Source organism: Endocarpon pusillum (genome assembly GCF_000464535.1).
Source record: "Endocarpon pusillum Z07020 unplaced genomic scaffold C734253, whole genome shotgun sequence".
Classification (NCBI taxonomy): Eukaryota; Fungi; Ascomycota; class Eurotiomycetes; order Verrucariales; family Verrucariaceae; genus Endocarpon; species Endocarpon pusillum.
In genome coordinates, this window is record NW_006913602.1 from 66,087 (window position 1) to 80,595 (window position 14,509).

Genomic DNA, 14,509 nt, shown 5'->3' on the forward strand with positions numbered 1-14,509 from the left:
CAGGCTGCCGATCTGTTTCCCCTATTTGTATCAAGATCCGCATTTCCATAACCGCGTCAATAGCTCGAGCATTCTCAACAGGATCATAGCAAGTCAGACATGCAGATTAGAAACTGCTGAGCCACTTTCGGTGCTCTGGACATTCAAGTTGGGTGGTGGTTCGTCCAAGCCCCTAATGACGGATTCCTGTTGTGCACAGTCTAGCCACAAAATGAAATAACTAGCGTCGCTCCTCTCAGGCCGGCAAAGTTTCTTGCATCCTTGGTGCAGATGCTGATTTCCACAGTGGTTCTCCATCGCTTGTGAATTCAGCCCATTCAAAATATCCGCAGCCCTGCTTCCCCGGGATGCCGCCGGCTTGACACATCCACATATAACGACCCCGGTTTTCTTTCTTCTTCTGGACACATTTGAGAACGGTTGCAATACCACACTTGCATCTGGGTGTATAGCGAGGATTAAAGCTCTCACGATACCATCGATAGGTGATGTTGATTCTCTTATTGCCAGAGACTGGATGTAGGTCAACTGTGGAAGAGGGATGGATTGAATGCTTCCATTCCTCTTGCATTTCTGCATGCATAACAAGAAGTGAATTGTGAGGCAGATGGATTGCGATTTGGCCTTCCTCATCGGCTCTTGATCTGTCAGTCTCTTCCTTGTGCTTTGCATCTGTTTCTTTTTCTTCGCGCCCGACAATTTTACGAACTCGAAATTCACGCGCAACACCGAGACTGAGACTCCCAATGACGGCTCGTGGGCCTATATAACTCAGTTGATCAGAATGATATCCCACCGACTCTGCTCCACCGTCATAACAATTGACAAAAGCAGCGTTAGGAACCCATTCATGGGGACACTGGTATTTAAGTTTTTTGCCATCAGGATAGTGTTTGGCAATTCTGATGGCAATCTCCTTGTTGACAGCGTCCTTTACTTTAGACGATACCTTTCTCATTTCTGGCAATAGCTCCCGTACATCCGAAAGGTAGCTACCGTTGTACAGATACTCGCTCTTCTGTCTTTCGCGCTCTTGTAAGCTACTGACATAGAAACCGGCTGAATGTGGCGACTGCACAACATTGTCGAAGAGCTTGAAAGTGGCGCGAGGAAATGTGGGTGCTTCAGCAAGCAGCTCTTTGAGGAGCTTGGTGGCGTCTTCGGCCGGCAAAAAATTGTGAATGATTGAACATGGAGTATGAGCGGCAATATCTGCTGACGAAAAAAGATGGACGGTCTTACCCTTCCTTGTCAGTGGTTTCTGAGCTTTCGAAGGATCATTGGTGGTTGGGAACCCCAGCGAGCTCTGAAGGCCAATCGAGGTCAACTTTTTGCGTGGTGATGTGGGCGCTTTGTTTCTATACAGCAAGACAGCTCTAGCATTGTCGAGGTAGCCGTCACAACTGATGAGCAGTTCTAGCAGATCCTCCTGTGAGATCGTAGGAGCTAATGATGCTAGAATCGTGAGCTTAACGTCTGTAGACTCCTCTTGATCCTGAGTGATTGCTGGACCGCTCATCTGCAGTCGGGTCGAATGGTCTTGTATTGGTGAAGTGGGCCGCTTGCGCTTTCTTGAAACAAATTCATCCATGTTCAGGACTCGTAAACACTTTTGATGTTTAGGAACGTATGCTCATTGCCTATATCACTATGATTCTGTGGGTTATCTCAAGTCGCAAACAACCCTGTTCTCGAGGAAGTTCATTGTATGCGATTCTCTTCATGGTGTAGTCTCCGAGCCTGCCGGAGCAGGTTACTCCTTCTGCTGTTAAACGAAAAGATCCTCAAAGTAAATGAGACGAGTTTCTCGCAACGCGACAAGAAGGCCTTTCGGACGAAGGTACTGTCTAGTACCCAATATTTCACATATAATGAAGTGATTAGCATGAGTTCAAGTTATCCCTAAGTTAGGCTTCTTGGACGAGGCTGGGTCAGTAGTTGTTCTGGCGCCAAACTTAGTCTTTCAAGTTAGAGCCTAGGGCCAGAGGGCGCAAGCAACAGCTCTACGTCACAACGAGGAAGCTCTTCGGATGGCATCAAGTAACATCAGGACAAGCGAACATCTTTAGGGCAATGCAGGAGCTGAACTTCCTCCGGTCTTTGCCAATGTCAACCTGGCCCACAGCGGCGTTCATGAGAGCGGCTTGTATCACACATTCAATCATCATTTCATGATAGCTGTTTTGCCTGTGAGTCTTTGTGCTCATAGTCGACTTTGAAGCTTTCAAGTTAGTGGGATGAAGAAATGTTTGCAGACGCAGGCTCCAATTCTACGAAGTGCTGCAATTATAAATAAGTTTGGGACTTACTAGAGAAGGTCTATGGATAAAGCAAGGGGTCTTGGGACAAGAATGTACTCGAGAACTGGGCAAGACGGATACAGCCCTTACTATTAGGATTCACCACCGGGTTTTGTCAAAATCAGGCCCTAGCAACCCCTCCAGTATCATTCTGTGTTAGCGTTTGAAAGGAGGAGGGGTCATGGAAAGTAGATGAGGTTACCATATCAGCCCGCCATACGCTTTAAAGGACGAAGATACCTACCCCCAGAAAGAAATGTTCCTCCTATACCTTCCATCTATCGAATGCTCACGTCAAGATGTTGCGCACTGGGTACGTATCCCACGATGGTCAACGGAACGATGGGCTGGCATGAGCGGCCAATCACGAGGTAGCGGAGGGTGTTGCGCAAGACCATGATCGTTAACATTCAGGTCTCCGCCTTGTTGTCCTGTCATCTGAGGGAGCCATGGCTCTTCCCTCTCCATTCTGTTTCTTGTCCCAGATATTTTTCTCGCCTCCCAAGGAGAACCTGCACCAGCTTAGACGGCTTCTGTTGCGAATCTACCTTTGGCCTCCCCCTGGGATACAAAGCACCAGAAGCCCTTGGAATAAGCGACCCCGGCTGTGGCGGCCGCACCCATAATACGACGATATCCGTACGTGCTTATCTTCTCTCAGAGATCGCAGCCATCGCAAACAAGTCCGGGCTTGCGATCAAGGCTGCGAATGGAACGGTGACTCCTCGCTCAATGGCCTCGGTAGCAACATGAAGGCCACAAGGCACCAGCATGGCGGGAAGAAGCTATGAACCTGCAAGGGGAATACCGGGGCCGGTGCTGCCTTAGCAGGCTGTAGAGAGTAGGGTCTTTGACTAGAGTGCTACTTACTGTACTCTGGCTGGCGGTATTCTGATGCGGACGGCGGTTAATTGACAATAGCACAAATCCTGATATCCCCGTTGTCAAGCTTTACCTAACTCAGCTTCATAGCACGATTGAGTTACATAGTACAGTGTGCTCAGTGACATGTCCGCGCGTCTTCGATACATTTCTACGATGACTCCCCTTCCACGCTTCGAAGAAGAACCATCCATGCTGCTCCAAGATCTGTATAGGCCTTCTTTCTCGTGCAACGGGTCCTGTGGGAAATACTAATACTGATACTGGAAATGGCTTTCATTGATGGTGCGTTGGGGGTGACATCATCCAACTAAGCTCACCTGTCACGATATCTTCGACCTCGGCTTCCAAACACCAAACACCAAGCACCAAACACCGCACTCTCAAGACTGCATGTAAACACCGGAAATGTGAACAACACTGACCAGTCTCTCATTTTTCTTACCCAATCACAATCTCGCCAAAGTGATCATGCTTTATCAAGAATCCCTAACAACCGAACGCTTCAAAATAACGAGCACAGCGTCTCGACTGCGACAATGCTCGAATATCGAACGGAAGGCTTTCAAGGCTACGCTGTCAAGTACTCACCCTTCTTCGACAACCGTATCGCGGTAGTAGCGGCTGCCAATTTCGGACTGGTTGGAAATGGCAGACTCTATGTTCTAGAGCTGACCACGCAAGGCATCCGACCGGTGAAATGGTAAGCATGGCATGCTGCAGTCGTGATTGCAACTCGATAACAGTTTCACGCGTTCAGGTACCCAACTCAAGACGCACTCTACGATGTCAGCCACTCCGAATCCCACTCGGCCCATCTCCTCACATCCAGTGGTGATGGCTCCCTCCGCCTCTTCGACACCAACCTCGAACCCACTTTTCCTATCGCAACATTCTCCGAACACTCCCGTGAAGCCTTCTCCTGCGCCTGGAACCTTACTGCCAAGTCTACCTTCGCCTCCTCCTCTTGGGATGGCACAGTCAAGATCTGGAATCCAGAACGTGAACGCAGCATGCTCACCCTCCCAACCCACAGCTGCACCTATTCCGCACAATGGAGCCCGCGTGACGAGGGGATCATCACCGCAGTCTCGAGTGACTCTCACCTCCGCCTCTGGGATCTACGTACACCAGCCAGCGCAAGCAACCATCTTCAGCTCCAGATCCCGCTTCATGCGGCGCCGCTGAGTGCAAGGGCGAACTCAGCGAGACCGCAACCCACCTTCCCACCCAACGAAGCTCTGACTCATGACTGGAACAAATACCGCAGCACCGTCATCGCCGTGGCAGGTGTAGACCGCATCATCCGCACCTTCGATATTCGTCAACCTGCTGGTCCAATGCAGCTTCTCCAAGGTCATGAATACGCCGTCAGAAAGGTAGCGTGGTCGCCTCACGTTGCCGACCTGCTGCTCAGCGCTAGCTATGACATGACGTGTAGGGTGTGGAGTGACGGTGGAGGAGATGGGAAGGGCGGGCCTGGTGCTATGATGCCGGGAGAAATGGGGAGGATGGGTCGACACACAGAGTTTGCGACCGGGGTGGATTGGTGCCTATTCGGGGCGGAAGGTTGGGCTGCGAGTTGTGGCTGGGATGAGAGGGTTTGCGTGTTCGATGCTAGAATGCTTATGGGCTGAACGGTGGCTGGCGTTCGAGACGAGGTGGAACAGCTACTTTGGCCGCAATTGTTTGGGATACGAATGAACAGACTCATCGGGTTGGAGCATAGCTTGGCGCATCAGGGGCAACACACTCCCACAGCGTAAGCGCGGGTCTTGGATAGCAACGGGCGGATTGCAAAAGAGCTCGGCTTCGCGCCTTGACGCCTTTTTATGTATCTGCAGTAAGCCGTTATGGCTTAAACTACACCCTTATTCTATGCCCCTCATCCCTTCATGAGTCATAAGCCTTCACCTAGTCCGGGTTCAATCAAACCCAATCTGCTTGCTCAACGAGCACATTATCACGCCACCCCCGAAACAACCCCCAAACACACGCTTCACGAAGACTTCTCACCCAACCTCCCCTCCACCGCCCTCCTCACCTCCTCCCTCTTCTCCCTGACCTCCTCCTTACTCGCATCCCACCCCACCACCCCGGCCTGATTAAACGGATTCTCCTCGCTCTTCTCAAACTCCTTCCGACAGATCTCCACCCTCTGCTGCTTCCTCAGCCCGGGATGCTCCTTGGCAATCTCATCCAGCCTCCTCGCCTCGAAAGCGGCATAGGCGGCCTTGAAGCGGCGTTCGGGGTGGCGGTCCATTTTCTGGGAGGAAGGGTCGGTGCTGGTGAGGGAGAGGGCGTCGAGGGCGTTGTCGATGCCGGTGGCGTTGAGCGTGGCGGGTTTGTTGGTCGAGTCGGCGAAGGGGGTGGCGTCGAGTTGGGAGAGGTCGAGGGTTCCCCTGGATTTCTTGGGGGCGGTTTTGGCGTTGGCGCCTTTGGGGGTGGAGCGTTGGGATTTTTCCTCGGCCGCGAGGAGGGCGTCGCGTTCGGCCTTCTTTTGGGCCGCCACGGCTTTCTTCTCGGCTTCGGCTTCTCTGGTGGAGAGGGGGAGCGGTGTTAGTGGTGTGGCCTTTGTGGATTGGTGGTTGGCGGTGGTGATGATAGTGGGGGTAACTGACTTCTTTGCGTTGCCTTTTGCGCCTTTAGACCATTCTTGGGCTTCGGCGGCGGCGGCTCGGGCATCTTCTGCTGCTTGCTTCTGGGCTGTTACTTCGGCTTTCTGTGGAGAGGTAGACTGTCAGGCCTTTGATCTGCGCGGTGTCCATGCAGCAGAGAATGTACTTGCCTTTGCATTTCCTGCAGCCTTCTTGGTGTTCTCTCCGCCTTTCTTGCCCGCCATGACGACCAGGTATGTGCTGATGTGTACGATGATGAAGATGCGGATGTAGGGGTGGATGGAGTATGGGCGCATGCAAGTGTTGATGTGAGGATGTTTGTGTAGTGGGATATGATAGGGCTGAGAAGTGAGAAGTGAGAAGGGACGGGGAAACGGTATGCCGAAGGCCTAATCAGTGACAGATTTCGTGGCAGAGCCAGTTCCTAAAAATCTTCCCAGCAACAGCCACGGAATCTGGCGATACAGTAAGTATTGTGCGTCCCAAAAGTGTTGCAATTCCTTGGCGCGACCCAAAAAGGAATTGCAACACTTTTGGGACGCACAATAAGTTAAGCCTTGTGTCAGAAGGCCGACATGTTCCCCCATTTCCTGGAGGCGAGGCTGTATGAGATGTGGACAATACCAGAAACAATCCTCTCATCGCTTGAGATTTCTCAGTGCAACCGTGAACAACGTAAGATGTTCAAGATCTCCTTCTTGTATCAACGCAGCTGACCTGCTATTCTGCTCCGATGGAGGTGAGTCTTACCGGTCAGCCTGAGCTCTACCCAACAGCTCGCCTTGGGTCTTCATTTCCGAAAAACTAACTACCAAGATCAGACCTCAGATCTGACATAGCCTGACCTTTTCGGTCAGGACCGACCAGAAGACACGTTTTCGTGATCCGTTGGGTTTCATGAATGTGAAACTTGCTTGAAGACCATTCCAAGCTTTTTGCGGCCGTGCAAGCTGCCAGTAGACAGGTAGTACCCTTTGATCACCCTCCTATGGACCTGGCGTCTCGAGAACTCCACAGCTTGATGCTCCCCACCTTAACGAACAGGCCGGACAGCATCCAAGGATATGGCGAGTTCTGCCAGCCTTGTTGCAGAATTCTCGGCGACGAGTCTCTTGTGGGAAGGCTAACTACACATTTGACGAAACCAAACGACTCACTGAATGTTCAGGCTGAATGCCCAATTGAGGCAGTCATTCAGCTGGGTTGCATCAGCAGACTTAAAGCTGGCAGCGATTCTGGATGTCGCTTCTGTACCTTCATGTTCCATGGTTCTGCTAAATTTCAACGGTCGTTGACACGATCACGTAAGGATGGGCAAGGAAAGGCCGAGGACATCGTCTGCATCGAAAGCGATAGCGCAGTTTTGAGTGAGCAGTCCGACAATTATATATACCTGCTTGAGCATTGTAACGTCTATCTTGCTCCACATACGCGTACTGACCCTCAGATGCTAAGACGGCAAGGCTGGTGGGTGGTCATCGTGGTTGTTCCGGAGCCACTTCCGATGCCCCTTGAGATCATGCGCTATGCATACTTTGATGAATCTTGGATACGTCGAACATGTATTCCTACATGTGATCATAGACCAGTACCGGCCTTCGTCCAACCCAGCACGTTCCAAAGATGGCTTCGCGAATGTGAATCAGAGCACGATACCTGTCAGCTAAGAGATCTAGGTCCCAAACAGAGTGCTATTCCACCATGGAATCGCCATCTCAGGCTCATCCATACTTCCCGTCGCGTTATCATAGAGTTTGAATCATCACAATCATTCTCATACGCGACTTTAAGTTATGTTTGGGGTTCGCAGATGTCAAGATCTTTCCTGTTGACACGAGACTGGGTGAGGGAAAATCGGAGGAGCGCTGAGGGTCCCCCTTGCATTGCTCTACCACCTGATTTACCCAGGACTTTTGTGGATGCTATTACACTTGCTCATGAGCTAGGAATACCTTTTTTGTGGATTGATGCTCTTTGCATTATTCAGGATGACATGGCAGATACCTCTGCTCAGATTGGCAACATGGCAAGCATATACGCTCAAGCACGAGTATGCATCATCAGTGCTGCAGGCGATGATGTTCGAGCAGGACTACCTGGCGTCTCCTCAAAACGAACGAATCACGTCCTACGAGCTTGTCGTATAGGTGAAAGGCTGTTTCTTGGTCGAGCCAACAAAAATTTGTCCGATGTTCTGCAGAGTAGTAAGTGGAAATATCGAGCTTGGACTTATCAAGAATTTATGCTCTCGCCGAGGTGTCTGCTCTTTACAACTGATGAAGTCATCTTTCTATGTGGCCGGTTGACGTACCGTGAAGCAAGACACGACAGCTTTTATCAACGTGTGGAGGACTTATTGTCCGATTCTGGCAGTCTGCAAAATTTGGCCACCTTGTTCAATGGTGGTAAAGGAAATTTAGCTGAGGTCTATCACACCTGCGTAGAGGAATATTCGAGCCGGCAGCTTTCGCGCGAGAGCGACGCTCTGTTGGGTTTTGCGGCATACTGGATCAGATTTCCTCGCATTATGATACAGGTATAATTTGTGGACTACCAACAAAGCTCCTTTTGCATGGCTTGATGTGGACGATAGAAGGTCGAGGCAACGGTTCTTCCCTGCGTCGACGGCAGCGTATATCCAAAGGCTTCAATTCCTCCCCCTCCTGGTCAAGTTCACTGTTTCCTTCATGGTGCTGGGCTGCATTTTCTTCGGCTATCACTTTTCCTGCCATGGCTAACTATTGGACTTGGAGAGACGCAATCATCCCCGGTTCTGAACTTGGTGTTTTGGCTGATCGGTTTCCCGTCTCCGTCCAAGTTGAAGGACCTAGTGAGGACTTTAGTTGGGCTTCTGTGGCCACGCCACAGGGGATCCCAGTAACGGAAGTGCAGCATCTCTTACCCTGCGTTGCAAGACTGTCGAAGTTACCTAGGGAGGATGTCGTTTTGATAAAAGGCTACCCGCAACCTGGACGGAGCAAAACACATCAGGATTCACTGCATGGCAAGACCTTTGGATGGTGCAGCCTTGATGAATCACTGACGAACCTCCCACCAGAGTTACACTTCATACAATTCTGTACCTCAAAACGCCTTTCCCATCGACTTACATGCCATGTCATGCTGGTTGCACTCAAGGAACAGGGCAAGAGCACACTGAGAACGAGGCTGGGTAGGACATCCTTCGATCACGTCTTCCTCGATGGTTGTAATTGGGCTAGCTTCGCCGACAACCCGGATACCCAGCACTACAACACAAAGCAAGATTTGTATGACATAGAAAGAGAGGGAATCCATCCAGACTTCCTGCGGCGCTGTCAGACAGATGAAGTCTCAGTTCGAAAGTCAGTTGAGCAAGGAGCAAGCGCAGCACTCAAAGAAGTCTTATCATTCAGGAAAGAGGTTCTAGGAATTGAACAAAGCAACAAGGAACCGACCGGAAACGATGTATGTGCTGAGTGCAAGCGGCTTATATCCTCCGGAAATCGTTTCAAGACGACTAGGCCAGATCAAGACGGAGTGACACCGCTCTACCTCGCGCGGAGACTGGGCATTGGAGAGATTGTCCTAGATGCATGGGAGGCTGCAAAGCCAGTGACTGCTGCTCTCTTGCTTGGATGAGTTGTATGATATATGTGACGTTGTCTGCTGCTGCGCTAACACCGAATGACTATATTATTTCTGTCTGGCATGTCAGGAACACAGTGAGTCTCGATCATCCTCGGTCAAATTGGGACTACTGTGTGCATCTCCCACCAGCAGGCCGACAGCCCTCAATTCAGTTCTCTCAAAGTCGGATTGCCACAAGACAGGCCTGATCATGTCTTGGCAAGATTGCTTGCACTTCAATTGAACCAATCAGGTAAACGTTGTCATATCGAGGACGCCAAGCGTCTGAAGACATCGGAGAACATGCGATTATGGACTTTGTTGGCATGATCACCACACTCCTTTTGATCTTACCGGCACGGTAATAATCATGCCTGTCGGTTTCAGCCATGTCATATTACCATCGGGAGGTTGCTCCTGCATTACAAATGACCGCTGGCGCACTGCACTACTAATACTACTAACTTGAATCTGTGTGCCAAAACCAGCCTTGGCACTGATGGTTGTTTTCACATCTGTTTGAGATCTGTCACATACTAAATCCGATCTCTCAACCTTTCCCGTTGCGGACCATATCTATTCTAGTGTACTTCCTTTAGCTAACACACAAAACAATCCAAAACAAGCAAATGAGCTACATATCTCGCGTGGCGTTTCGTTTCAGGGCATGTGATGATTACTTCAACAGGCTGCTCCCTCAGCTTCTTCTCTGCATACTGTGGATAGATGCCTGTGCATAGTATCCATTTGCCTTTATATGACTGAGGTGAATACGGCTACTTCGCTTCACGACCTGACAGGACCAAGGGGCTTCTTTCCACCGGCATCGAGCGGTACTACTTGGGTCTCCTCAGCGGTCTTGTGAAAGCTTCATAATGGCAGCAATAGCCTGTACGCCAACTGCAGGCACTAAAACAAGGCCATCGAGCTCACAAGCTTCGGCAAATCCTCCTTGTACACCCAGGGCACGCGTACAATCTTCTACCAGGCAAGCTCATGGACCGATAGGAATGCCTTGGGAGCCACCGGTTCTTCCCGTGCCGTCGTCACCGCCGCACGCCGTCTTGGGTCCACGTGCCGAGCCTCTAACAGAAACCAAGAAGCGCACCATCACAGTTGGCATTGAATCAGAATTTGAGCTTGATCCCCGTCACGAAGATGGTGACAACGCAATGCTCCCGGAATTTGTGACGGCTCTGGCGATGAAGCACAATCAAATGGTACCGGGTCGGCACCCCCGAATGCTAACCGTTATTAAAAGAAAGGACTCCTGTCAGTATGCTAAATGGTGTATGGTCGAGGAACCTAGCATTTCAGTGGCTGGCAGGCCTTGCCCCCCATGTATGAAAACTCTACCTTCAGTCCTGGAAAGGGACAGCTCGGCATACTATCACTGACATCCATCAACCATTAGGGCCGATTGAGATGGTATCACCCATCCTTGAGGCATATCCTGGTTCGAAATGGCGAGAGGATGTCGAAGCAACATGGAAGTATCTTCAAGACCAGTATCATATTACAACTAACAGGAGATGTTCGACTCACGTTCATCTTTCTTTAGATCCTTTCTATACTATACCCGAGATCAAACGGATCGCACAGGCATGTATATATTTCGAGCCAGCCTTCGAGGCTATTGTGCCTCCAGGTCGCAGGTTCAATCCTTATGCGAAAAGCAATTGGCTTGATAGCCCGACCGTGGCTCGAGGGGACACATCCCGGTCAGAGCTTATTGCGGCGATCGAAGGAGAAGTGCAAGTCGATGTTATAGCAAGGCTTATGCAGCATAGAGATGACAGAGAATATGCCTGGAATTTCTGGTCACTATTTCGCCGACGAACCATCGAGTTCCGCAAACCTCCAGCATGTACCAAGCCAGAAGAAGTCCTTGCCTGGGCCGAGCTTGCCCTGTCTTTCATACAAGCATGCATCAAGTATGAAAACACCACGCAGCTCCAGAAAGTGCCTCCCACCATTGGAGGTCTACGCTGGTTTATGTCGCAGTTCACTGAACCGGGATTGAACGAGCCGAAACGGATGCAGCGTCTCTGGTGGGGCAGGAGTTCAAACGCGATGGTGCAACCTTACCCTCAACCTGTAGGATTCTGGTGGTGGGAGGGAGCGGAGAGATTGGCAATGATAGAAAGATTGAAACGCTTGCGAGAAACCGAAATGAAGCAGGGCCAGGCACTAGCAAGGAGACGTAGGGCGCCGTTTTGGTGATATATATAATAGGCACCGTGGTTTTATGTTCAGCCAGAGAGTGTCTCACAATGTAACGAGAGAGCAGGAAATCCGCTCTACAGGATTTTGGTCTCCTTTTTCCTTGACCAACTTGGGTGTTTCCTGGGTGGCAACTTTGTCTCTTCTTTCCTTAAGATGGTGAACAGCACTATTCCAGAAGGTGTTCTTCGATTCGCGATACCCGGAGCAGACCTTCCACAGCATCATAAACAACTGCCTGCTAAGTCTTCGAAATAGCATTCTTAGGAGTCTTCTTCCCATTCACATTCACCACCTCAATCTCTACAATCCATGTTCTTTCTATACTTCTTCTATTCCGATCTAGATGACTGTAGTAAGACTTGCTGCTCTACGGCCTCTACAGCCCGGTATATGGCTCTGCGGGACCACCTATCTGCCTATTGCAGTTGTGATCACAGCCCTTTAGTTTGGAACAGTAACTCTAACTTACTTGAGAGCGTGATCCGGAAACTCATCGCAATCTGTCACTGCGGATGAAAGTCTCTCGTAAGGGGTGAAGCAGTGACAAGACTTGAGTATCCTTGCAATGTTCTACGTTTAGCTTTGGGTAATTAAGCCCCTTTTCACGTGTAGTGATTGGGCAGACAATGCCAAGCTGTTTCTCTTGGCACGCCTCGACCGTGATCTCTTTATCCCGGTGTGATTTTACGCCTTGGCCGATATCATCAGGCATATGTGGTAGTGGCCGTTGTTGTCTATGAATACAATACTAATACCAATGCCAAGGTGTTCTGTATGGTGTTGATCCTGCACTCGAAACTGTAGAAATGAAGCGGCTGCTGGAATGGCAATCGGCCTCCTTTTGAACAGCACCAGAACTGTTTCCTTCGTTGACTAAGGACTCTTGCGTCCTGTCGTACGACTGGCCAGTATGGCCGCCGTTCGTCGCTCTGGCCGACAGCGTCAAGCAAACAAGAAATACCAAAATGATCTTCTGGAGAAAGAAACCTTACGCCTACTACGAGAGTCTTCTGAGTCTTCCCGCCCAACATCTCCAGACAGCTCAGATTCAGGAATTGCCATATCAGATGATGACTTCGACACAAGTAAAGCAGAGGAGCCGCACGTCTCGGCAGATGAAGAAGACGATCTTTCATTGGTCTCAGGTAGTGGTCGAGGACTTTCTCAAGGCTCTGACATCGAAACTCCTAATGAAAGTGATGAGAATATGTCGGTCGCCACTTCTGGTATCTCGAAGCCAGAAGACTATGAAGGTGTAAAACGAAAACCTGGTCCCAAGAGTTCTCGATATATTAAATCCGATACCCATTCGAGGGGTTTGCCACATATACATCGCCACGCAAGTAGAGAAACCTTCTGGCGAGACCTCGCAGGGCCTGAGGATGAAGACGTTATTGCTCTACTCTTTGCAAGAGATCAGTGGAGATGGGAGCGAGACGTCACTTTTCCAAGCCGCAAGAGTTTGGCTGAAACTGCAGGACAAGGTGTGTATGGAGACGTTTCTAGGTGTGGCGTGCCGGCAGAAGATTTAAGGTATGAAGCGACGGACGGATGGGATTGGTATCATGAAGACCTCGGTCAGAGCTTTAGGAAGCGACAAAGATTGAAGGGTATTGATGGTATGCAAGTACAAAGATATATCACCTGCACCACAGGACAAGATTCGAGCATAGTGATGGGGCCAAGCAACAGTCAGCGAGCCTACCATTTAGCACATCTATCAGCAATGGACTTTGGACAGGCCTGGGAAACAGAGCCAGTCGCAGCAAAGACGACTATGGGCCACTCCATTCCAGACGCCACCAACAGCGCCAAGATGAGCGACGATGGACATCCAGAGCCAACAGCGCAGACCACTCGCTCACGTTATCGAGAAGGCTGGCTTTTGAACCTAGGAAGTAGGATTAATTGCCTTGCTTGGGCTCCAAATCGTCATGGAAGTGATATTCAGTATCTTGCCGTCAGCACTGGATGCAGTCCCTTGCAAAGGGATTCGGTTCCTGCATCAAATGATAAAAGAGCACCTGCGTTTCGACCCTCCCCACCATATCCAAGTTCAATTCAAATATGGGCATTTGGGTGTGGGCCGGTACATGAAGGATTGCAGAACCTAGACATGACACAGCAACCAATGCTGGCACAAGTGCTGTGCACAGATTGGGGCAATATCAGACAGCTACAGTGGTGTCCAGTCCTGCGAGAAGCGAGAGATCTGTCAGGTCAAGAGGAGAATGAATCCGAGACTGCCAATCTTGGGCTTCTTGGTATAGTCGCCAGTGACGGACATGTTCGGGTACTCGACATCTCTGTTCCGAGGTCGACACGAACTGATTCACAATTTCTCTTCGTCGAGTCCGCCGCATTCAACGCAACGCCGGCATCCGCAATCTACACCTGCCTTTCCTTCGCCTCCCCAACCGACCTCCTCTGCGGCACATCCTCAGGCTCTGTCGACCTCTTCAACATCCTCCAACCGACCTCCTCCCCTTCAAGCCAGAATCTCTCCCTGTCACCAACCCCAACACCGACCCCCTACCTAACAACTCTCCAATCCAAGACCTACATCCTCTCCCTCTCTCCCGCCTACCCCTCCCCCTTTCCCCATCTCCTCCTCTCCATCTCCACATCCGGCACCCCACAACTCACCGACCTCCGCGCCCCCTATTCCGACACCCTCCCCGGAAAATCCAGCCGACTCGCCAACAAAAATGTCGTCTACTCGCCTCACCTCCGAAGCTACATCCTATCCTCGGAAGACGACGGGATCCTCGCCTACCCCGTCCGCCGGTTCTTCAACGGGATCAGAATCGCACGATACAGTGGACAGGGGAGCCTGACCGCCCTGGCGACAAGTCGATGGCATCCGTGTCTCCT

At 50.6% G+C, this 14,509-nt stretch overlaps 4 protein-coding genes across 4 annotated transcripts; 2 read left to right on the forward strand and 2 right to left on the reverse strand.

Moving 5' to 3' along the window:
* Positions 1 to 235: 235 nt before the first annotated feature.
* On the reverse strand, positions 236 to 1,591 carry EPUS_00019 (uncharacterized protein; the record flags this gene model as incomplete). Its single annotated transcript, XM_007789049.1, has 1 exon — positions 236 to 1,591. One exon carries the CDS (start codon positions 1,589 to 1,591, stop codon positions 236 to 238), a length of 1,356 nt encoding a protein of 451 aa, XP_007787239.1.
* Positions 1,592 to 3,721: 2,130 nt separating this feature from the next.
* On the forward strand, positions 3,722 to 4,635 carry EPUS_00020 (uncharacterized protein; the record flags this gene model as incomplete). The annotated part of the gene is made up of 3 exons (XM_007789050.1): positions 3,722 to 3,885; positions 3,943 to 4,561; positions 4,624 to 4,635. The coding sequence occupies 3 exons, from the start codon at positions 3,722 to 3,724 to the stop codon at positions 4,633 to 4,635; spliced, it is 795 nt and encodes a 264-aa protein (XP_007787240.1).
* Positions 4,636 to 5,181: 546 nt separating this feature from the next.
* On the reverse strand, positions 5,182 to 6,024 carry EPUS_00021 (uncharacterized protein; the record flags this gene model as incomplete). Its single annotated transcript, XM_007789051.1, has 2 exons — positions 5,182 to 5,900; positions 5,967 to 6,024. The coding sequence occupies 2 exons, from the start codon at positions 6,022 to 6,024 to the stop codon at positions 5,182 to 5,184; spliced, it is 777 nt and encodes a 258-aa protein (XP_007787241.1).
* A 4,260-nt stretch (positions 6,025 to 10,284) lies between these two features.
* On the forward strand, positions 10,285 to 11,632 carry EPUS_00022 (uncharacterized protein; the record flags this gene model as incomplete). Its single annotated transcript, XM_007789052.1, has 2 exons — positions 10,285 to 10,636; positions 10,824 to 11,632. The coding sequence occupies 2 exons, from the start codon at positions 10,285 to 10,287 to the stop codon at positions 11,630 to 11,632; spliced, it is 1,161 nt and encodes a 386-aa protein (XP_007787242.1).
* Between the last annotated feature and the right edge of the window lie 2,877 nt (positions 11,633 to 14,509).